Genomic DNA, 13,485 nt, shown 5'->3' with positions numbered 1-13,485 from the left:
TCTCAAAAAAAAAAAAAAATATATATATATATATATATATATATATATATATATATATATATATATATATATATAACGATGGATCTAGACAAATCTCTTATCACAGCATTAATAATAGGATCACAAAAGTAGATGGTATTAGTTTGGTTTGATTAGATGAAATCAACACTTGATTTTCATTAATTTTATATGAATTGCATTAGATAATTAAAAATTAATGTTTTTTTATAACCATAAAATTCATTGTAACTTCACTCCACTTAATCCCCAACTTCAGGGTACTAGGTACCGCAATTAATTACGTCATCTCTTCTCCACTAATGAAATCGAATTCCAGGTTTTGAAGTGATTTTGTCACCCTGGTTGGCCAATGGGCCATCATCTAGTGGGTATTAAAAACTAATGTTAGGCTAATAGAAAATCCAATTATAAGTTAGATCCATCCATAAACATGCTTATATTATATAAATATATCATTGGAAACATACGTTTAGGATATATTTGGTGATTTATGAATCAAGAGATTCAAAAGAATAGAAAGAGGGGAGACCGAATGGACCTCATTCATGGAGTCTTTGGCAGATTGAGCCGCATTCGAAGCCTTCTCCATCATGTTGCTTGCTTTCTCCTGCAATTTTCAATTCCATATTTCTCCTTTATCAGCTCAATACATTTTGGCATTTAAAATTAAAAAATAAATAAATGTTATACATTTTCACAAAAACAACATCGTATTATGACAAAAAGAGAGAGAGAGACCTGGGTTTGGCCTTTGGCCTGGCCAGCTTGAAAGCTCATCTTGTTGCTGTTGTCAGCCATTGTTTTTTTTTTCTGTGATGATTCTTCTTTTAAGGACTTGGAATTTTCGTTCGATAATGTGATTTTTGTGGTGATTCTTTTAAAGACTTGAAAGATTTTTATACTTGTCAGGACTTTTGCCACGTGGCGGCCTACGAGTGATTGTTGGTGCAGCTTGACACTTGGCAGTTCAGAAGTCCGAAGCTCTAGCAAAAACTGTTTGTGGAAACACAGACTGGTTCAAAGCGGCTCTGTTCGTTTATTGCAGTGTTACCTTGTCTACCACTCATTATTATTTATCTACTTTTAATCTATAATAAAATACTTCGTGAATTAAGTTTATATTATTATTATATCCATGCACACCATTTAAAATTTAAATCCACTAATCATACACAAGTTTTGAACTTTTTTTTTCCTGATGTTTTGCAAGTTTTGAACTTTCCTTCTTGAATTAACAATTCAAGATGTGGAGTGGTTGAAAAACTCAAAATTTTAACTTTTTAACATGACATATACTCAATTATACAGAAACCAAATCGATAACCGTAATCGGATTGGATCTGATATAAAAATTGGATCATTACAAATTTTCTTAAGATCGAAACAGAGGCTCTATAAAAAAAATTAAAAAAATATTTGGAAAGTGAGGATTTTCATCATTAAAAACCAAATCTAGACCCAATACAAAATTAAAAAAAAAAATGACCATCAGAAATTTCTTACTATGGTAGTGAAAGAAAGAAGAAAAATGTCACGTATTTGGGCGTTGTAAAGAATCAAAATTTCATTAGGGAAAAAAACAAAATCGGTACATTATTTAATAGGTGGAAAAAAAATATTACGAACTAATTAATAAATTAAAGAGGAATTTAATAGACGATGAGGATGACAAGGACAATAAAAGTCCATATTGACAGACAGAACAAAATATAGGATAGGATAAATGGAATCGTGTATAGGCCTCTCAAGCATGTGTAGCAATGCATGAAAGTATATACAGATGTTCATGTATGTATATGTGTAAGCAAGTAGACGATACATAACAATCCACCAGTGGCCAGCAATAGACCTAATCCAAACAATATGGTCTGTAGTGCTTTCTATGCCACACCACAGTGACTTTTACAGTTCACTCACCAGAATATTTACATTACAAACTACAACAAAACGGAGCTAGAAGATGACGGGGATAGGGTTCAGAACAACAGGAGGCAGAGGAGGATGCAGCAGAGGAGAAAGATGGTGACCCGATTAAGGGATTTCTCGATCTGCATCTCCTGTCTTCTCATCCTGTGGTTGTTCCCACCGATGGAGTTCGGGTTTCGGTAAGAAGGGTGAGCTAAAGTGTTTGTGAATGTCCCGAATATACGCGTATACACCATGTCTCCAAACATTCCGATCACTGGGTTGACAAAACTCGTCATCACTGCGTTGGCAAGATCTGTCGTTTCCATTGTTGTGAAGCTGCCACCATTGTGACGAGGGGAATGTTGCAGAGACTGAGGAGGCTGCAAGTTTGGGTTCAGGGCCGGAGCCGAAGTGGTCAGATTGTTTAGAGCGGTAGGGGACGGTCTCCGGGGTATGATCATGTTTTCTGGGTCTTGTTTTTTGGGGGCGAACGTGGAGGAAGACATGCCTCTTCCGTATAGGGGAACCAAAGAACCGATAGAGATGGTAGCCTTGCAAACTGGGCAATTCTGCTGCTGATCACTGGAGACGGAAGATGTTTGGACATGGAACCACTTGTAGATGCAAGGCCAGCAGAAAAGGTGTCCACAGAGGGTGACAACTGGGTCATGTGCCGTGTCTAAACATATGTTGCAATCAAAACAGACAGTGTCGTTGGCTTTAACTGCCGTAGGACCAGAGACGGGATTAGGTTTTTGCTTGACTACAAAGCCGTCATCATGAGCCGGTTGAGCATCAGATCTGAAGAAGCTTCCTTCCATGGGGGTAAAACCTGTTCAGGAAAATTTGATATATTATCACGGAAGTGCAATCTTATATGAACCCACCAAAGGAAGAGTATGACATTCAAATTGGTATGCCCAACACAAATTCATTTTCTGAAGCACAAACTTTGCGAAAATTCAACATCCAAAAGAACTCTGTCGAACCACTGATCCAATGGAAATACATATGAAATGATCCATGGGTATATATGCTAATGAAACAAAGGTAGGTCTTACAGACGATACAATATCGTGAAAAACGTCAAAGGTTTTGATCTCCTAAGAATGAAAACATAAACGATTTTATTATTCAAACATCATAGCATGACTTTAGGTTTCAGAATTCTCGTGAATTCTGTAAGATGAATTTTGATAACCCATGGCGAGGAAATAGAAAGGGAGACGATCATCAGATTGACTTATCATGTCTAAAGATGAAAACCTAAAAAAAAAAATCCAAAAAATATATGCATCATTTTCACCACAAAAAAGAGAACCCTAGGATCACCAATCAGGAACCCCCCCCCCTATTCCGACGAAGCGCAATTCAAAATTCTCAACCTTATTCTAGGTGAAAATCCCATTCCATCTAGTTCTCCTAAAACAGAAAACGGAGAGTCAACAGGAAGATGAATCATTCGACATTGCGGGTCCTAAATTCTAAGATTACGGACATAGAAACCGGATCGGGGAACACAGGAATCGGAAAAATCAATAGAGAAGAGGAACGGACAACTACTGAAGAGACAGATGACGACGAGGAAGGAGAAGGAGAAGGAGAAGAAGAACATACCTTGACGGGAGACGAAGAAGACGACAAGAGTCGAGCTATGGAATCGCGAAGGAGCAGTTTAAAGAAAATACAAAGAAAGAAGGAGAAATTCTGCGTATGGAGACGTGATTTCCACGTACCTCCGCATCGCGTCTTATTTATAAATAAAATCCTATAAAAAAAATAGGATTTAATCGGAATTAACTGCCTCTTGGATAAGTTTTTAATCTGAAAAAACCTCTAGAGACGTTCGTGAAAACCATCCTTTGACCATTTTTCTTTTAATAATGTTATATACACGTATGCGTTTCAAATTTGTTAAAAATAAAAGTTACTTGTAACAAAATCTGAATCTTTATAGAAACAACAGAATTGATATAAAAATCGAACATCTAGATTTTTTTTCATACGAAACAAAAAAAAACGATAAACCAACACTATAACAAATTAACAATAACGAAGTTAAATATAATTCTAAACAGCCAAATTCGTAACCTTTAGATTCTGCTTAAATTTGATTATTAGTTGTAATCGTTACAAGAATGGAGAGACTCTTTAGGCCAAAAATCTAATTTACATGGAAGCTTCCGCCAGCGTCAGAGGGTTCATGTCTGCGCCTCCGAAACACCTATCTCGTTTCTCAGCAGACAAGAGGTTGGGAGTTCCATGGATGTGTCCGAACCTTCTAATAGCTCCACTGATACATGGCGGTGGTGGGAATCGGGTTCTTCTGCTTCAACTTCCTCCCCCTTCTCTTCTTAGAACTCACTTCTCTCTCTCCCCTCGGCTCACTTGCCACTGCATCTCCTCCTTCCCCCTTCTTCTTCTTTCTAGACGAAGCTCTCCTTTTCTTTCTTGAGGACTCTGCAATGGCGGAAACGTCGCCGTTATTCAAGCCATGCCCTCTTGGGAATGGCTCATCGTCCTCACCGTCAAGCTGCCAATTGCAGAAAAGCCCGCCGCTTTGGCCGTTGGTGTGGAGTGGCTCACCGGCTCCAGGAAGCAAGGTGCTGAATGTGACATCCCCGTTCTGGCCTCCTTTCCGCTGTAGCAAAACCGGGTCTGGTCTGATTATTGTCCCCAGGATGCTTCTGTTCTGTCCTAATGCTTGAATGGTTTTCGCGTTTGATAACGTCGAGAAGGCCATTGCAAAGGCTGAGCGGATCTGTAAAGAATAAGAACCTCGTCTTTTGAGTAAAATTCACGTTGAATATAGTTGAAGAGATGGAAACGGCAAAAAGAACAGGCTGACGGACCTGGAAATAGTTGAAAGAGTTCTTGCCAACATCATTCTCTGGTGCCTGATTGTTTGACAAAAACCCGATATCGTTAATAGAAGCAAACAAAAAGCTGAAGTTTTGGACAACCGAGTGATGTGAAGAATCACTCTGTGTTTAGTTTTTTGAGAGACCGTTAAGGGACAACCAGAACTGTTATTCTCTCATGCTTGATTCCTCTAAAGATTGAAATTAAAGACCATAGTTTGAAGCTGACCTGCGGATCTTCAATGGAGATGAGACCAGGCCGATTGTTATTCACAAAACTGGAGAGAGAAAAATGCACATAAATATAAACAGATGCTTATCCGAGATAAGATTAGATGCTTAGAAGACGAGAATAAAGAGTAAAAAAATGAAATGGATATTTGCCGATATACCCTTTGCTGCTCTTTGAATAGAATGAACCTCCCATTTTGCAAGATATACCAACATCTATGGTGTTCAACTTTCGTCCATAAAGGTCAAAGAATTTAACCTGAAAAACACACACATGTAAGATTAAGTCAAGCAATTGAAAGACAGACAGATGCAAATCCTACTCTAAGTAAGAGGAGACAGAGAAGAGTTACCAGTAGAACTCCCAAGTTATGTTCTGGGGAGGTTCGACCATCATTGAGGAACTGTTGCATTACAAAACCAGGGGTAATTAAATTATTTGGGTTTGGCAAAAACTTAAAAAAGACAAATCTTTGAAACGTTAAAGAAACTGAGAATATAGAGTCCATGTTTGTCATGACAAATTTCAGAATGAAAAACCCACTTGCCTTAAGAAACGTTATGAGCATTGCAAGGAGGGCATATGAACCGATTCCACCAGAATACACCTGCGAGATACAACAACAATAAAAAAATATTTGAATGTTTGGATTTATGTATAAATTATAACTTAATCATCGATAAATTTAAAATTTAAATACATTTGCAGACCTCGTTGAGTTCTCTCTGCTGTAAAAATACTTTTAAAATTAGACACAACGGTCGTAGAGGAGGCCATCTTGATACTGCATCCTGGAAGTTAACAGAACATAATCATGTGAATACACAGAGTAAACATGAGAAAATTCTGAAAATTTTAGTATGGTTAACAATCTCTAGAAAAAATTATGAGCACAAGAGAAGAAGACAGGTGTTGTTACAAACCTGTATAAACTCAGCTGCCTTTGGTCCATTATCCATATCAAAACTGTGAAGCCATTGACAAACTTCAGTGGTTTATATAAACTGAACTGGCATATGTTCTCAATAAAGGCAAAAGGAAAAGTCTACAAAGCATATTTTGTTGAGAATCTTTAAGCTAAATATCACAAGTTTCTACATCAGTTGCCAAGCATTCAGACAGACTTTCCTGCTTTGTTTCCCGAACTAGAGGAAAACAGGGAAAAGAAAAAGCCTGATAACCTAGAATACGATTTGAAGAGAAGATAGAAGGTAAAACAGAAGAAGAAGATAAAACCTTAGATCAAATGCAATGTCACTTTTCTTCTCGACAAACTTAATAATAGGGACACGAGCCTTACCGATAACCTGAACAAGATGACCAAATGTGAGACAATGTATCTCTTTGAATATCAAATACTGCTGTATGATACAGAGTCGAACAAAACCTGTATATTTTTTGCAATTCCCCTTTGTGCCAATGCCTTGGAAAGTGCTCGTAAACCAAGTTGAGGTTTCGTGATACCTGATTCCAGAATCACAACCTATATACAGCAAAAAGTGAAACAAAGACAAGAAAATCTCTTTCATCTCAAGAATATTAAAAATGACTAACTGTGACGAGCACCGAATGACATCTTCTGCAAAATACAATGTCATATAGTACACATAATTATGACTATCAAGTATCAACCCATATGACTCGAAAAGGGGAAAGAAAACCAACTGATAGATATGTCTGTGAGACGAAAGATGTTGAACTCGGTACTACTTCCTAAGTGACAATGCCCTAGTTTAATTAACTCTATACATTATATAACTTTTAGTTGTACTATATTATAATGAAACTAAGAAAATAACACTTACATCAATATCACTTGTAGGAAGATAAAGTCCCGTCCGGTATGACCCAAAAACCTCGACCTATCATGGAGGAAAGGAGGAATTAAAGATTGCAGTTTTCGATTTATAGATATTACAAGAGATATTACAGATTCAAAGGTAATACCTTGCAACTTGGCCAGATATATTTAATCACCCCTAAGACACTTTCCACGGCTTCATCTCGTTTTGCCCTTTCTTCTTGAGTCGGTGATAGAAACTCACAGAACTCAACTATTTCTGCAATGTGAAGATAGAAGCAGATGTTCATGGCAATAACTTCAGTAACAAGTATATTCATCATCAGCTTCTTGCCTTCTAATGAATAAATTCTAATCAGAGTTTGATCATACAAGAAACGCTGATCATGGAGCTTAATAGCACTGTAAAGAACAGGAATTTACACAATAAGGACCTTGATTAGCGAAATAATTAACAGACCAATTCTTGTTCAATGTATACAGCTTTCCATAGTATTCAGTGAGAAGCAAACCCAATAAAGCAATCTCAAGTTCAAACATCTATAGTAAATGGACAATTCATCAAAAGAAGTATTTTCCCCCAAAAAAAATCGAATCTTCACAGTAATTACGTTCAATACCTTTATGCAACTGGAGCATTGGGATCTTAGAACAACTATTCCCGCTAAACCAGTTGCTCTCCAACATTGGTTCCATGCTTTTTTCTTCTGCTTCTCCACCTTTCTTCCTCTTTTTGTTCTTCTTCGTCGAAACCACAGGCGTCGCGGGTTCGGCCCCCTCGAACCGATCCCCAACCGGGTCGGGACCATCCGGACCGGCACCGACATCGAGTGAGAAAAAATCCGGCGCCGACGATGCTACCGATGTGGGATCGAGGGTCGACAGGGAAATCTCGTTGCGGAAAACGGAGTATCGTTGCGAATCGTCATAGTCAGGAGATTGATTCAATGGCGTAGATTGGTCAGAAAGCGGGAACGAGAGTGGGCTCAGAGCGTGGTAGACGAATGTTGGAGCACGCGTCTCCGTCTGAGTATCCATTGGAGAGAGACTCGCGGAGGCGAGAACTCGAGGGTTTAGGGTTTCGAAGCCGCCGGGGACGAGAAAGACGAAATACAGCTCAAGAGAGCCTGCCAGAAGGGAGATCAAAAATTATAAATAAGGAAAATATAGAAAGAGAAAAAGTATTTAACTTTTTTTAATTTTTAAAACTCGATTTTCTAAGTTTATAATATTATATGCAAGGATGAGAGTAAAAGATAAAGAATGACAGTTGAGATTACTTAACAAAAGAATTATATCAGTGTATTCTTAAATTAGGACAATCTCATAAAAATACACATGTAAAATTGGAAAAAAAATTATACAAATTTTAAAACAAATAAATTACATAAAATATTAAAATATGTTTAAGACAATTTATCTTTTGAAATTTAAAAGTAATTTTGTAAACAAATATATTAATATTTCAATCCATGTGTGGAAATTGTTTTCGATATTCAATAATTGAGTTTTTTTTTTAACATTGGTGTATATTTTGTAACATATTTTCCCGATTTCTTAAACTTTATGTTTTGAGATACTGTTCAAACGTGATTCCCAATCGGTTCAGGACCGGTTTAGTGGTTTAGATTCATGTCCCGGTTGAACCACTGGAACTGGTATGACCTCTGGACAGTAAACAGAGAGAGTTCATCTTCACCATTGAAGTCTTCTTCGAAGCTCGCTCATTCAAAGATGACTGACAGACTGAAGCATGTTCCTGATCTTTGTAATAAAAACCCATCTGAAAGTTTCGACAGAAAGAAGCCATGGATTTTACATTTAAGAACATTTATTTACTCTTCCATGGCCTCTGTGAGCTACAGAACCTAAAGCTTCTTCTCTGTAAAATTAGACCTATAACCTGTCATTCTCTTCTTACAGGTAAAGAAGAAGATCTCGAAAGCGATTCCATGGCTTCTGTCCGCAGGTCAGTGCCAGTTGCGTATGTGATGGAAGCGCAGGGTCTCAACAGAGGCGTCCCGACCCTGCTCGAGGTCTCGTTAGCCACCGGGAAAGAAGCGTTCTTGCTCTCGGTCGGCTCAAGCTCGAGCTCGGGGGCCTGAGCTGGTAAAGTTTCCGGGATTTCGAGCATCTGATGATCGTATTCCTCGACCGATACAACCGTGCTGGTTTCAGTCCTGACAGTCGAATCGTCGCCATAAAACCCGTGCCTTCTCTTCCATCTCGCGGCTTTTCCCCACCCGCGAATCGTCTCTCTTATCCTCTGCGGTATCAACGCCGCTTTATAGTTCGTTCCCATCTGAAAAATTTTACGGAGTCGAAACCCGAACCCTTCAACCTCGAGTTTCCGAAACTTTTTCGAGAGACTGATCATCAAGCAATTCACTCACCTGAGTGACCAGAGCATACAATGGCAGAGTGCTGTAGCTGCATAGAAACTGTCCCGAAAACCTGCGAGAAACGGACAATATCTCACGCAATGTCCGGAACGATACAATGCAATTACGCGACGATATCGAGATCTCGATTAGTTTACCCCAAAACAAGCCGTAAGTAGACAAGCAGGTGATTCCTGAGGAAGCAAGAGTTGTACCCGAACTGCCACTGAAGAAACACGATCAGAACAAACGTATATGTCAGTTTCGATCACGGTTTTTTAAGTCCTAAAATGCGAAAAACCGATCGTTTTCGGGTGCAAGATGATTTTGAGACTGGAAAATTTACCCAGAACCAGAAGAACGACGCCAGTTCGAAAGCGTTCTGCAAAAGGAGACGGAGAACAACATGAGCGTTAGTTTACAGAGATCGAACGATTCTTCTTCCGACAAAAAAAAAAAGGAGAAGGTTCCGAAAAATTTCGGCAAGAACCTGAAACAGAATGAAGTGGATGAGGTACAAGAGAAGTTCTGGTTTATTGAACCAGAAAAGCTCGTCTCGAGGTCTCAGCTTTGCTCCCGAAGAATACTCTGTGATTCCGGCATTCTCCAGCGCTAAAGTCGCGATTACATGTTGCAACTTCGAACCGACCAGAAGAACAAGCTGTTTACGGAAAACACTGAAGATGAGAGAACGCATCATAACAATGAATTTCACCCGAGAACTCGGTAAGTTTTAGCTCTTACAGTGATAGGAATGATGGCTATCCAGAAATAGAGATTTGATCCTGCAGTAACAAAAGGCAAAACCTTTAGGCATTGTGACTAACGCATTCGAAAACGAGAGATCACCCGATAAAAGGGACGACACGATGACAAAAACTACGAAACCAGATTCAGAAAAGGATATGGTTTCGTAAAATCTTTCACAAACCGGAAGCTATTATCGAAATTTACTCGTACCTTTGACGTTAAAGAGCATGAAGGCTACTACGAACCCCCAAAGCGTACCGCTGCAGAAGATCATAATACGATTTTTTCGGTGCCGCGAATTAGTTTGTATGCTCGATGAACAACAGAAATTCTCTTAAGGGTTTTTTTTTTTTCCTCACCTCACTCCAACGATACGTTGGAACTCTTCCTCCATAGAACGGATCATATAGCTGTGGAAATCGTACTTCAACGTGAGGTGGTGATTCTGTCCAGACAAAAAAACCCGGAAACGAAAAAGGATTGAAACGAAACCACGAAGTAATGAACACGGAAGGGGATCGATCACATTTCGAGCATCACTACTATGCAGTTTACATTTCAATTATTTAGTTGAGAAAATGATGATAGAATCGTGTACAAGTTCGCGAAGATTGACGAAAAGAAAAGGCTCGATTTCATCTAGAATTCTCGTATAACAATGTCACAGAGCATAACGTACCAAGATGAATCCCTTCCGGAGTGTTAGGTAGTCAGAACGAACAACAGAACGTCCAAATTGTCGGAAGAAACACGTCTGCGAGAATCAAAATTCAGACAACTCGAGATTAGATGAAACTGAAGCTTGCAAGTTCTCCGTAAACCAGACAAGAACTCCGCCTTTTTCGGTTTGCTTTCTCGTTAATCATCATACAGATAATCAATCAGAAAAAAAAACATGTTTACACATCAACTCTATAGAAACAAGATAGAAAATCTAACCACCCATATAAGCAATCTGTTCTTGGCCATTGGAGCAGACGTATGATGCCGAACGAAAGTGGTTTGCCTCCGGAATACCTTCTCACGTGTAACCTCTGCCACAACAACAACGATTCAATCAAATTCCATAATCTTTTTACCATAATCCAAGCTTTGAAATAGTTCATGAAGCAGATGTATCATAGAGAAAACTTGTTAGATCCAAACCCGGGAATTCCCCTCGAAATATAGACTTCAAGAAAAGATACCGAAAAAAAAACAAAGAAGCTCATACAAATTCATGAATGCTCTTAGTCTAGATTCTGTCGTGACGATCTTAGAACTCACCAGTCAATGCATCATGCCGATCCATATGAGCCTCGTCTTCCCAAACCCTCCAACTATGAATCTGAACAAATATGCAGACAGACCAATCAAACTGTTAGTGAAAAAGGGTCGTCTCCAATCATAATCGAGACGTAATAGAACGACTCAGAAACCTCGAAAAACGAAAACTTCAGACGAAAAAGACGGTATGAACATAAAAGATACTACCTTCACAATTGCAAGCAGCATAGTTAAGCAGCTATATGCTATATGGGTAATCGCCATTATGAAGATGAATCGATGCAACTGCTCCAAGCCTTCATACGAAACAAATGGCTCGTGCCCCTGCCCAGTGTAAACACAATTAGCTCTCGGAAACGGCCACTCGAATAATCAAAACGTCACTACACGAGAAGAATTCGATCACTAAGTTAGGATCGATGATGAACCTCGCTGCAAGTAGTAGTGGCGCTTATGCCATCCAACCTTCTCCTGAGGACGTGGAGAAAGAGAGAACCCGAAAGGAGTTTTCGCTCGCTGGACGACGAAATTTCGAGCTCGTCTTCGATCTCAGACCGTTTGCACGGAACGAATTTGTCGTTGTAGAAGCTAGAGGGGATGCATATGTTGGCTATGGTGCTAGATGTGGCTGTCAGAAGAAGTGATATGAACCCTAGAAGCATCAACTCTGAAAACGAAAAACCACCATTCCCAAAACCCAACAAAGATTCAGGACAGTCGAAATACAAAACGGATCATGAGAATCATCTGAGCTGATTATCATTGCCCACCTTCTTTCATTTTCTCCAACGCAGCAAACAAGGGTTTCCTGTTAGTTTTGCGCAGCCACTGTCACAGGACAAAACCCAGATGCGGTGATGGTGAAACAAGAACATAAGAACATAAAGATGGAAACTTTGGATCAAAAACAGGAAGAATGTTATTAACTTACGTAGCTAAGCCGATGAATGGAGCGTTCAACGATCAAGGAAACGACTACGAAGACAGTCAAAACAGTAGCAACCGACCAAGTCGGTGTCAATGCCAACGATCTCGTCTCGCTCGATTCTGATTCCTTACCCTTCTCTTCTTCCATTTCTGTAATCAGATGTTTTTCACACAACTTCTCGAAGATTTCCTCTGTTTTAGATTGAAATGGAATATATCTGTTTATGGAGATAACTGGAAAGCCCTAATAAATCACATTCCCAGATTCTGGGACACTTCCTCTTAACTCCGAGCTTTCGTTGCCGTTTCTACGTCAGCGAAAGGTGAAACCTTTGAAACCTCACCGTGTTCTTCGTGAACGGTGGATAAAACCCATAAATCAGATCAGCCAAAAAAAAAACTTTGATCTCTTCGGTTCGAACCCAGAAACCAGAAAGCCCACATCCACCGAAATCGATCGGAAAACTCCGAAATTGATTCTGCTACTACTTTCTGTCGCTCCCAAACACAGAAGCAATCAATGCCCCCTGTTTCTTCTTACAAAGAATCTCTCTCTCTCTCTCTCTCTCTGTGTGAGAGACTGTATGCAGAAAGAGCATAAATTACAGGATATTCAGCTCATGGAGAACACCTTGAAGCACCGATAGAGAGAGAGAGAGTTCGTTAAAAGAATAATAATATAAATTTTATATTTCTTTTTTTCTAAATTATATAAATACAGTACAGATCCTAGAAATCGAAACAAATATATATAATACTGTGGAAATCGAGAAATTAGTGAGCGATCAGTGATGGAGACAAAGCCAATACTTCCAGTTTTCTTTTTGGGAAGAGCGACAGAACAGAAAGCAACTTCACCATATGAGAACCAGCCTCGGATAATCTTCGTTTTTTTTTTCATTAACTAATTAATTAATTATTACACTATTTACCTCTATTGTGGCTCCTACTAATTGTAATGTAATTGTCACTTCGTTGGGACCGTATTTAAGAATCATGTCCATAAACTTCATGAAAATATAGATAAAATAAAATAAATAAATTTGTGGTCTATAAGAAATGTTGTTTTGGGAAACTTAACACACACGATCAAAGAAAATCATTCCATGCAATAGGTCATTTTTTGCTTGGGAAAGTTGATATAGTATTTATTAGATATTATTATATTTTTCTTGCGATTAAATTGTTTTTGTCATGTTAGAAAAATTAGTAGATGTATACATAATTTTATCATCTAATTAATAGAATACTAGAACTAATATTATTTGATAATTTGACAGTTTTATAAAATAAAATAAAAAAAAGTTGGCCAATATCAACTATCAACCACATGGAATG

At 38.6% G+C, this 13,485-nt stretch overlaps 4 protein-coding genes across 4 annotated transcripts in view; all 4 read right to left on the bottom strand.

Moving 5' to 3' along the window:
* The window catches only part of LOC109116088 (late embryogenesis abundant protein 2-like), a 1,407-nt gene extending 505 nt beyond the window's left edge, over positions 1 to 902 (bottom strand). Inside the window, exons 1-2 of the mRNA XM_019200886.1 lie at positions 760 to 902; positions 560 to 628 (exon numbers count right to left, since the gene is read on the bottom strand). Of these exons, the coding sequence (XP_019056431.1) occupies positions 560 to 628; positions 760 to 819 (129 nt within the window). The 5' untranslated portion in view covers positions 820 to 902. The remainder of the gene's footprint in view (positions 1 to 559; positions 629 to 759) is intronic.
* Positions 903 to 1,731: 829 nt separating this feature from the next.
* LOC104799924 (E3 ubiquitin-protein ligase RMA3) lies at positions 1,732 to 3,659 on the bottom strand. The gene is made up of 2 exons (XM_010522610.2): positions 3,547 to 3,659; positions 1,732 to 2,761 (listed from the first exon to the last, which is right to left on the bottom strand). The coding sequence occupies exon 2, from the start codon at positions 2,748 to 2,750 to the stop codon at positions 1,998 to 2,000; it is 753 nt and encodes a 250-aa protein (XP_010520912.1). The 5' UTR covers positions 2,751 to 2,761; positions 3,547 to 3,659; the 3' UTR covers positions 1,732 to 1,997.
* A 288-nt stretch (positions 3,660 to 3,947) lies between these two features.
* On the bottom strand, positions 3,948 to 7,954 carry LOC104799923 (non-canonical poly(A) RNA polymerase PAPD5). The gene is made up of 13 exons (XM_010522609.1): positions 7,444 to 7,954; positions 6,970 to 7,082; positions 6,828 to 6,884; positions 6,410 to 6,505; positions 6,259 to 6,329; positions 5,946 to 5,988; positions 5,733 to 5,813; positions 5,570 to 5,629; positions 5,375 to 5,425; positions 5,183 to 5,280; positions 5,020 to 5,068; positions 4,782 to 4,826; positions 3,948 to 4,690 (listed from the first exon to the last, which is right to left on the bottom strand). The coding sequence occupies exons 1-13, from the start codon at positions 7,859 to 7,861 to the stop codon at positions 4,211 to 4,213; spliced, it is 1,662 nt and encodes a 553-aa protein (XP_010520911.1). The 5' UTR covers positions 7,862 to 7,954; the 3' UTR covers positions 3,948 to 4,210.
* A 557-nt stretch (positions 7,955 to 8,511) lies between these two features.
* On the bottom strand, positions 8,512 to 12,989 carry LOC104799922 (MLO-like protein 11). The gene is made up of 15 exons (XM_010522608.2): positions 12,152 to 12,989; positions 11,991 to 12,048; positions 11,649 to 11,887; positions 11,428 to 11,544; positions 11,221 to 11,281; positions 10,894 to 10,988; positions 10,634 to 10,708; positions 10,314 to 10,399; positions 10,165 to 10,214; positions 9,949 to 9,989; positions 9,695 to 9,865; positions 9,551 to 9,586; positions 9,363 to 9,430; positions 9,217 to 9,277; positions 8,512 to 9,125 (listed from the first exon to the last, which is right to left on the bottom strand). The coding sequence occupies exons 1-15, from the start codon at positions 12,293 to 12,295 to the stop codon at positions 8,730 to 8,732; spliced, it is 1,698 nt and encodes a 565-aa protein (XP_010520910.1). The 5' UTR covers positions 12,296 to 12,989; the 3' UTR covers positions 8,512 to 8,729.
* Between the last annotated feature and the right edge of the window lie 496 nt (positions 12,990 to 13,485).

Source organism: Tarenaya hassleriana, unplaced genomic scaffold, assembly GCF_000463585.1.
Source record: "Tarenaya hassleriana unplaced genomic scaffold, ASM46358v1 Cleome62, whole genome shotgun sequence".
Taxonomy (NCBI): domain Eukaryota; kingdom Viridiplantae; phylum Streptophyta; class Magnoliopsida; order Brassicales; family Cleomaceae; genus Tarenaya; species Tarenaya hassleriana.
The sequence above is the reverse complement of the archived record's forward strand: the minus strand, read 5'-3'. Positions and strand labels throughout refer to the sequence as shown.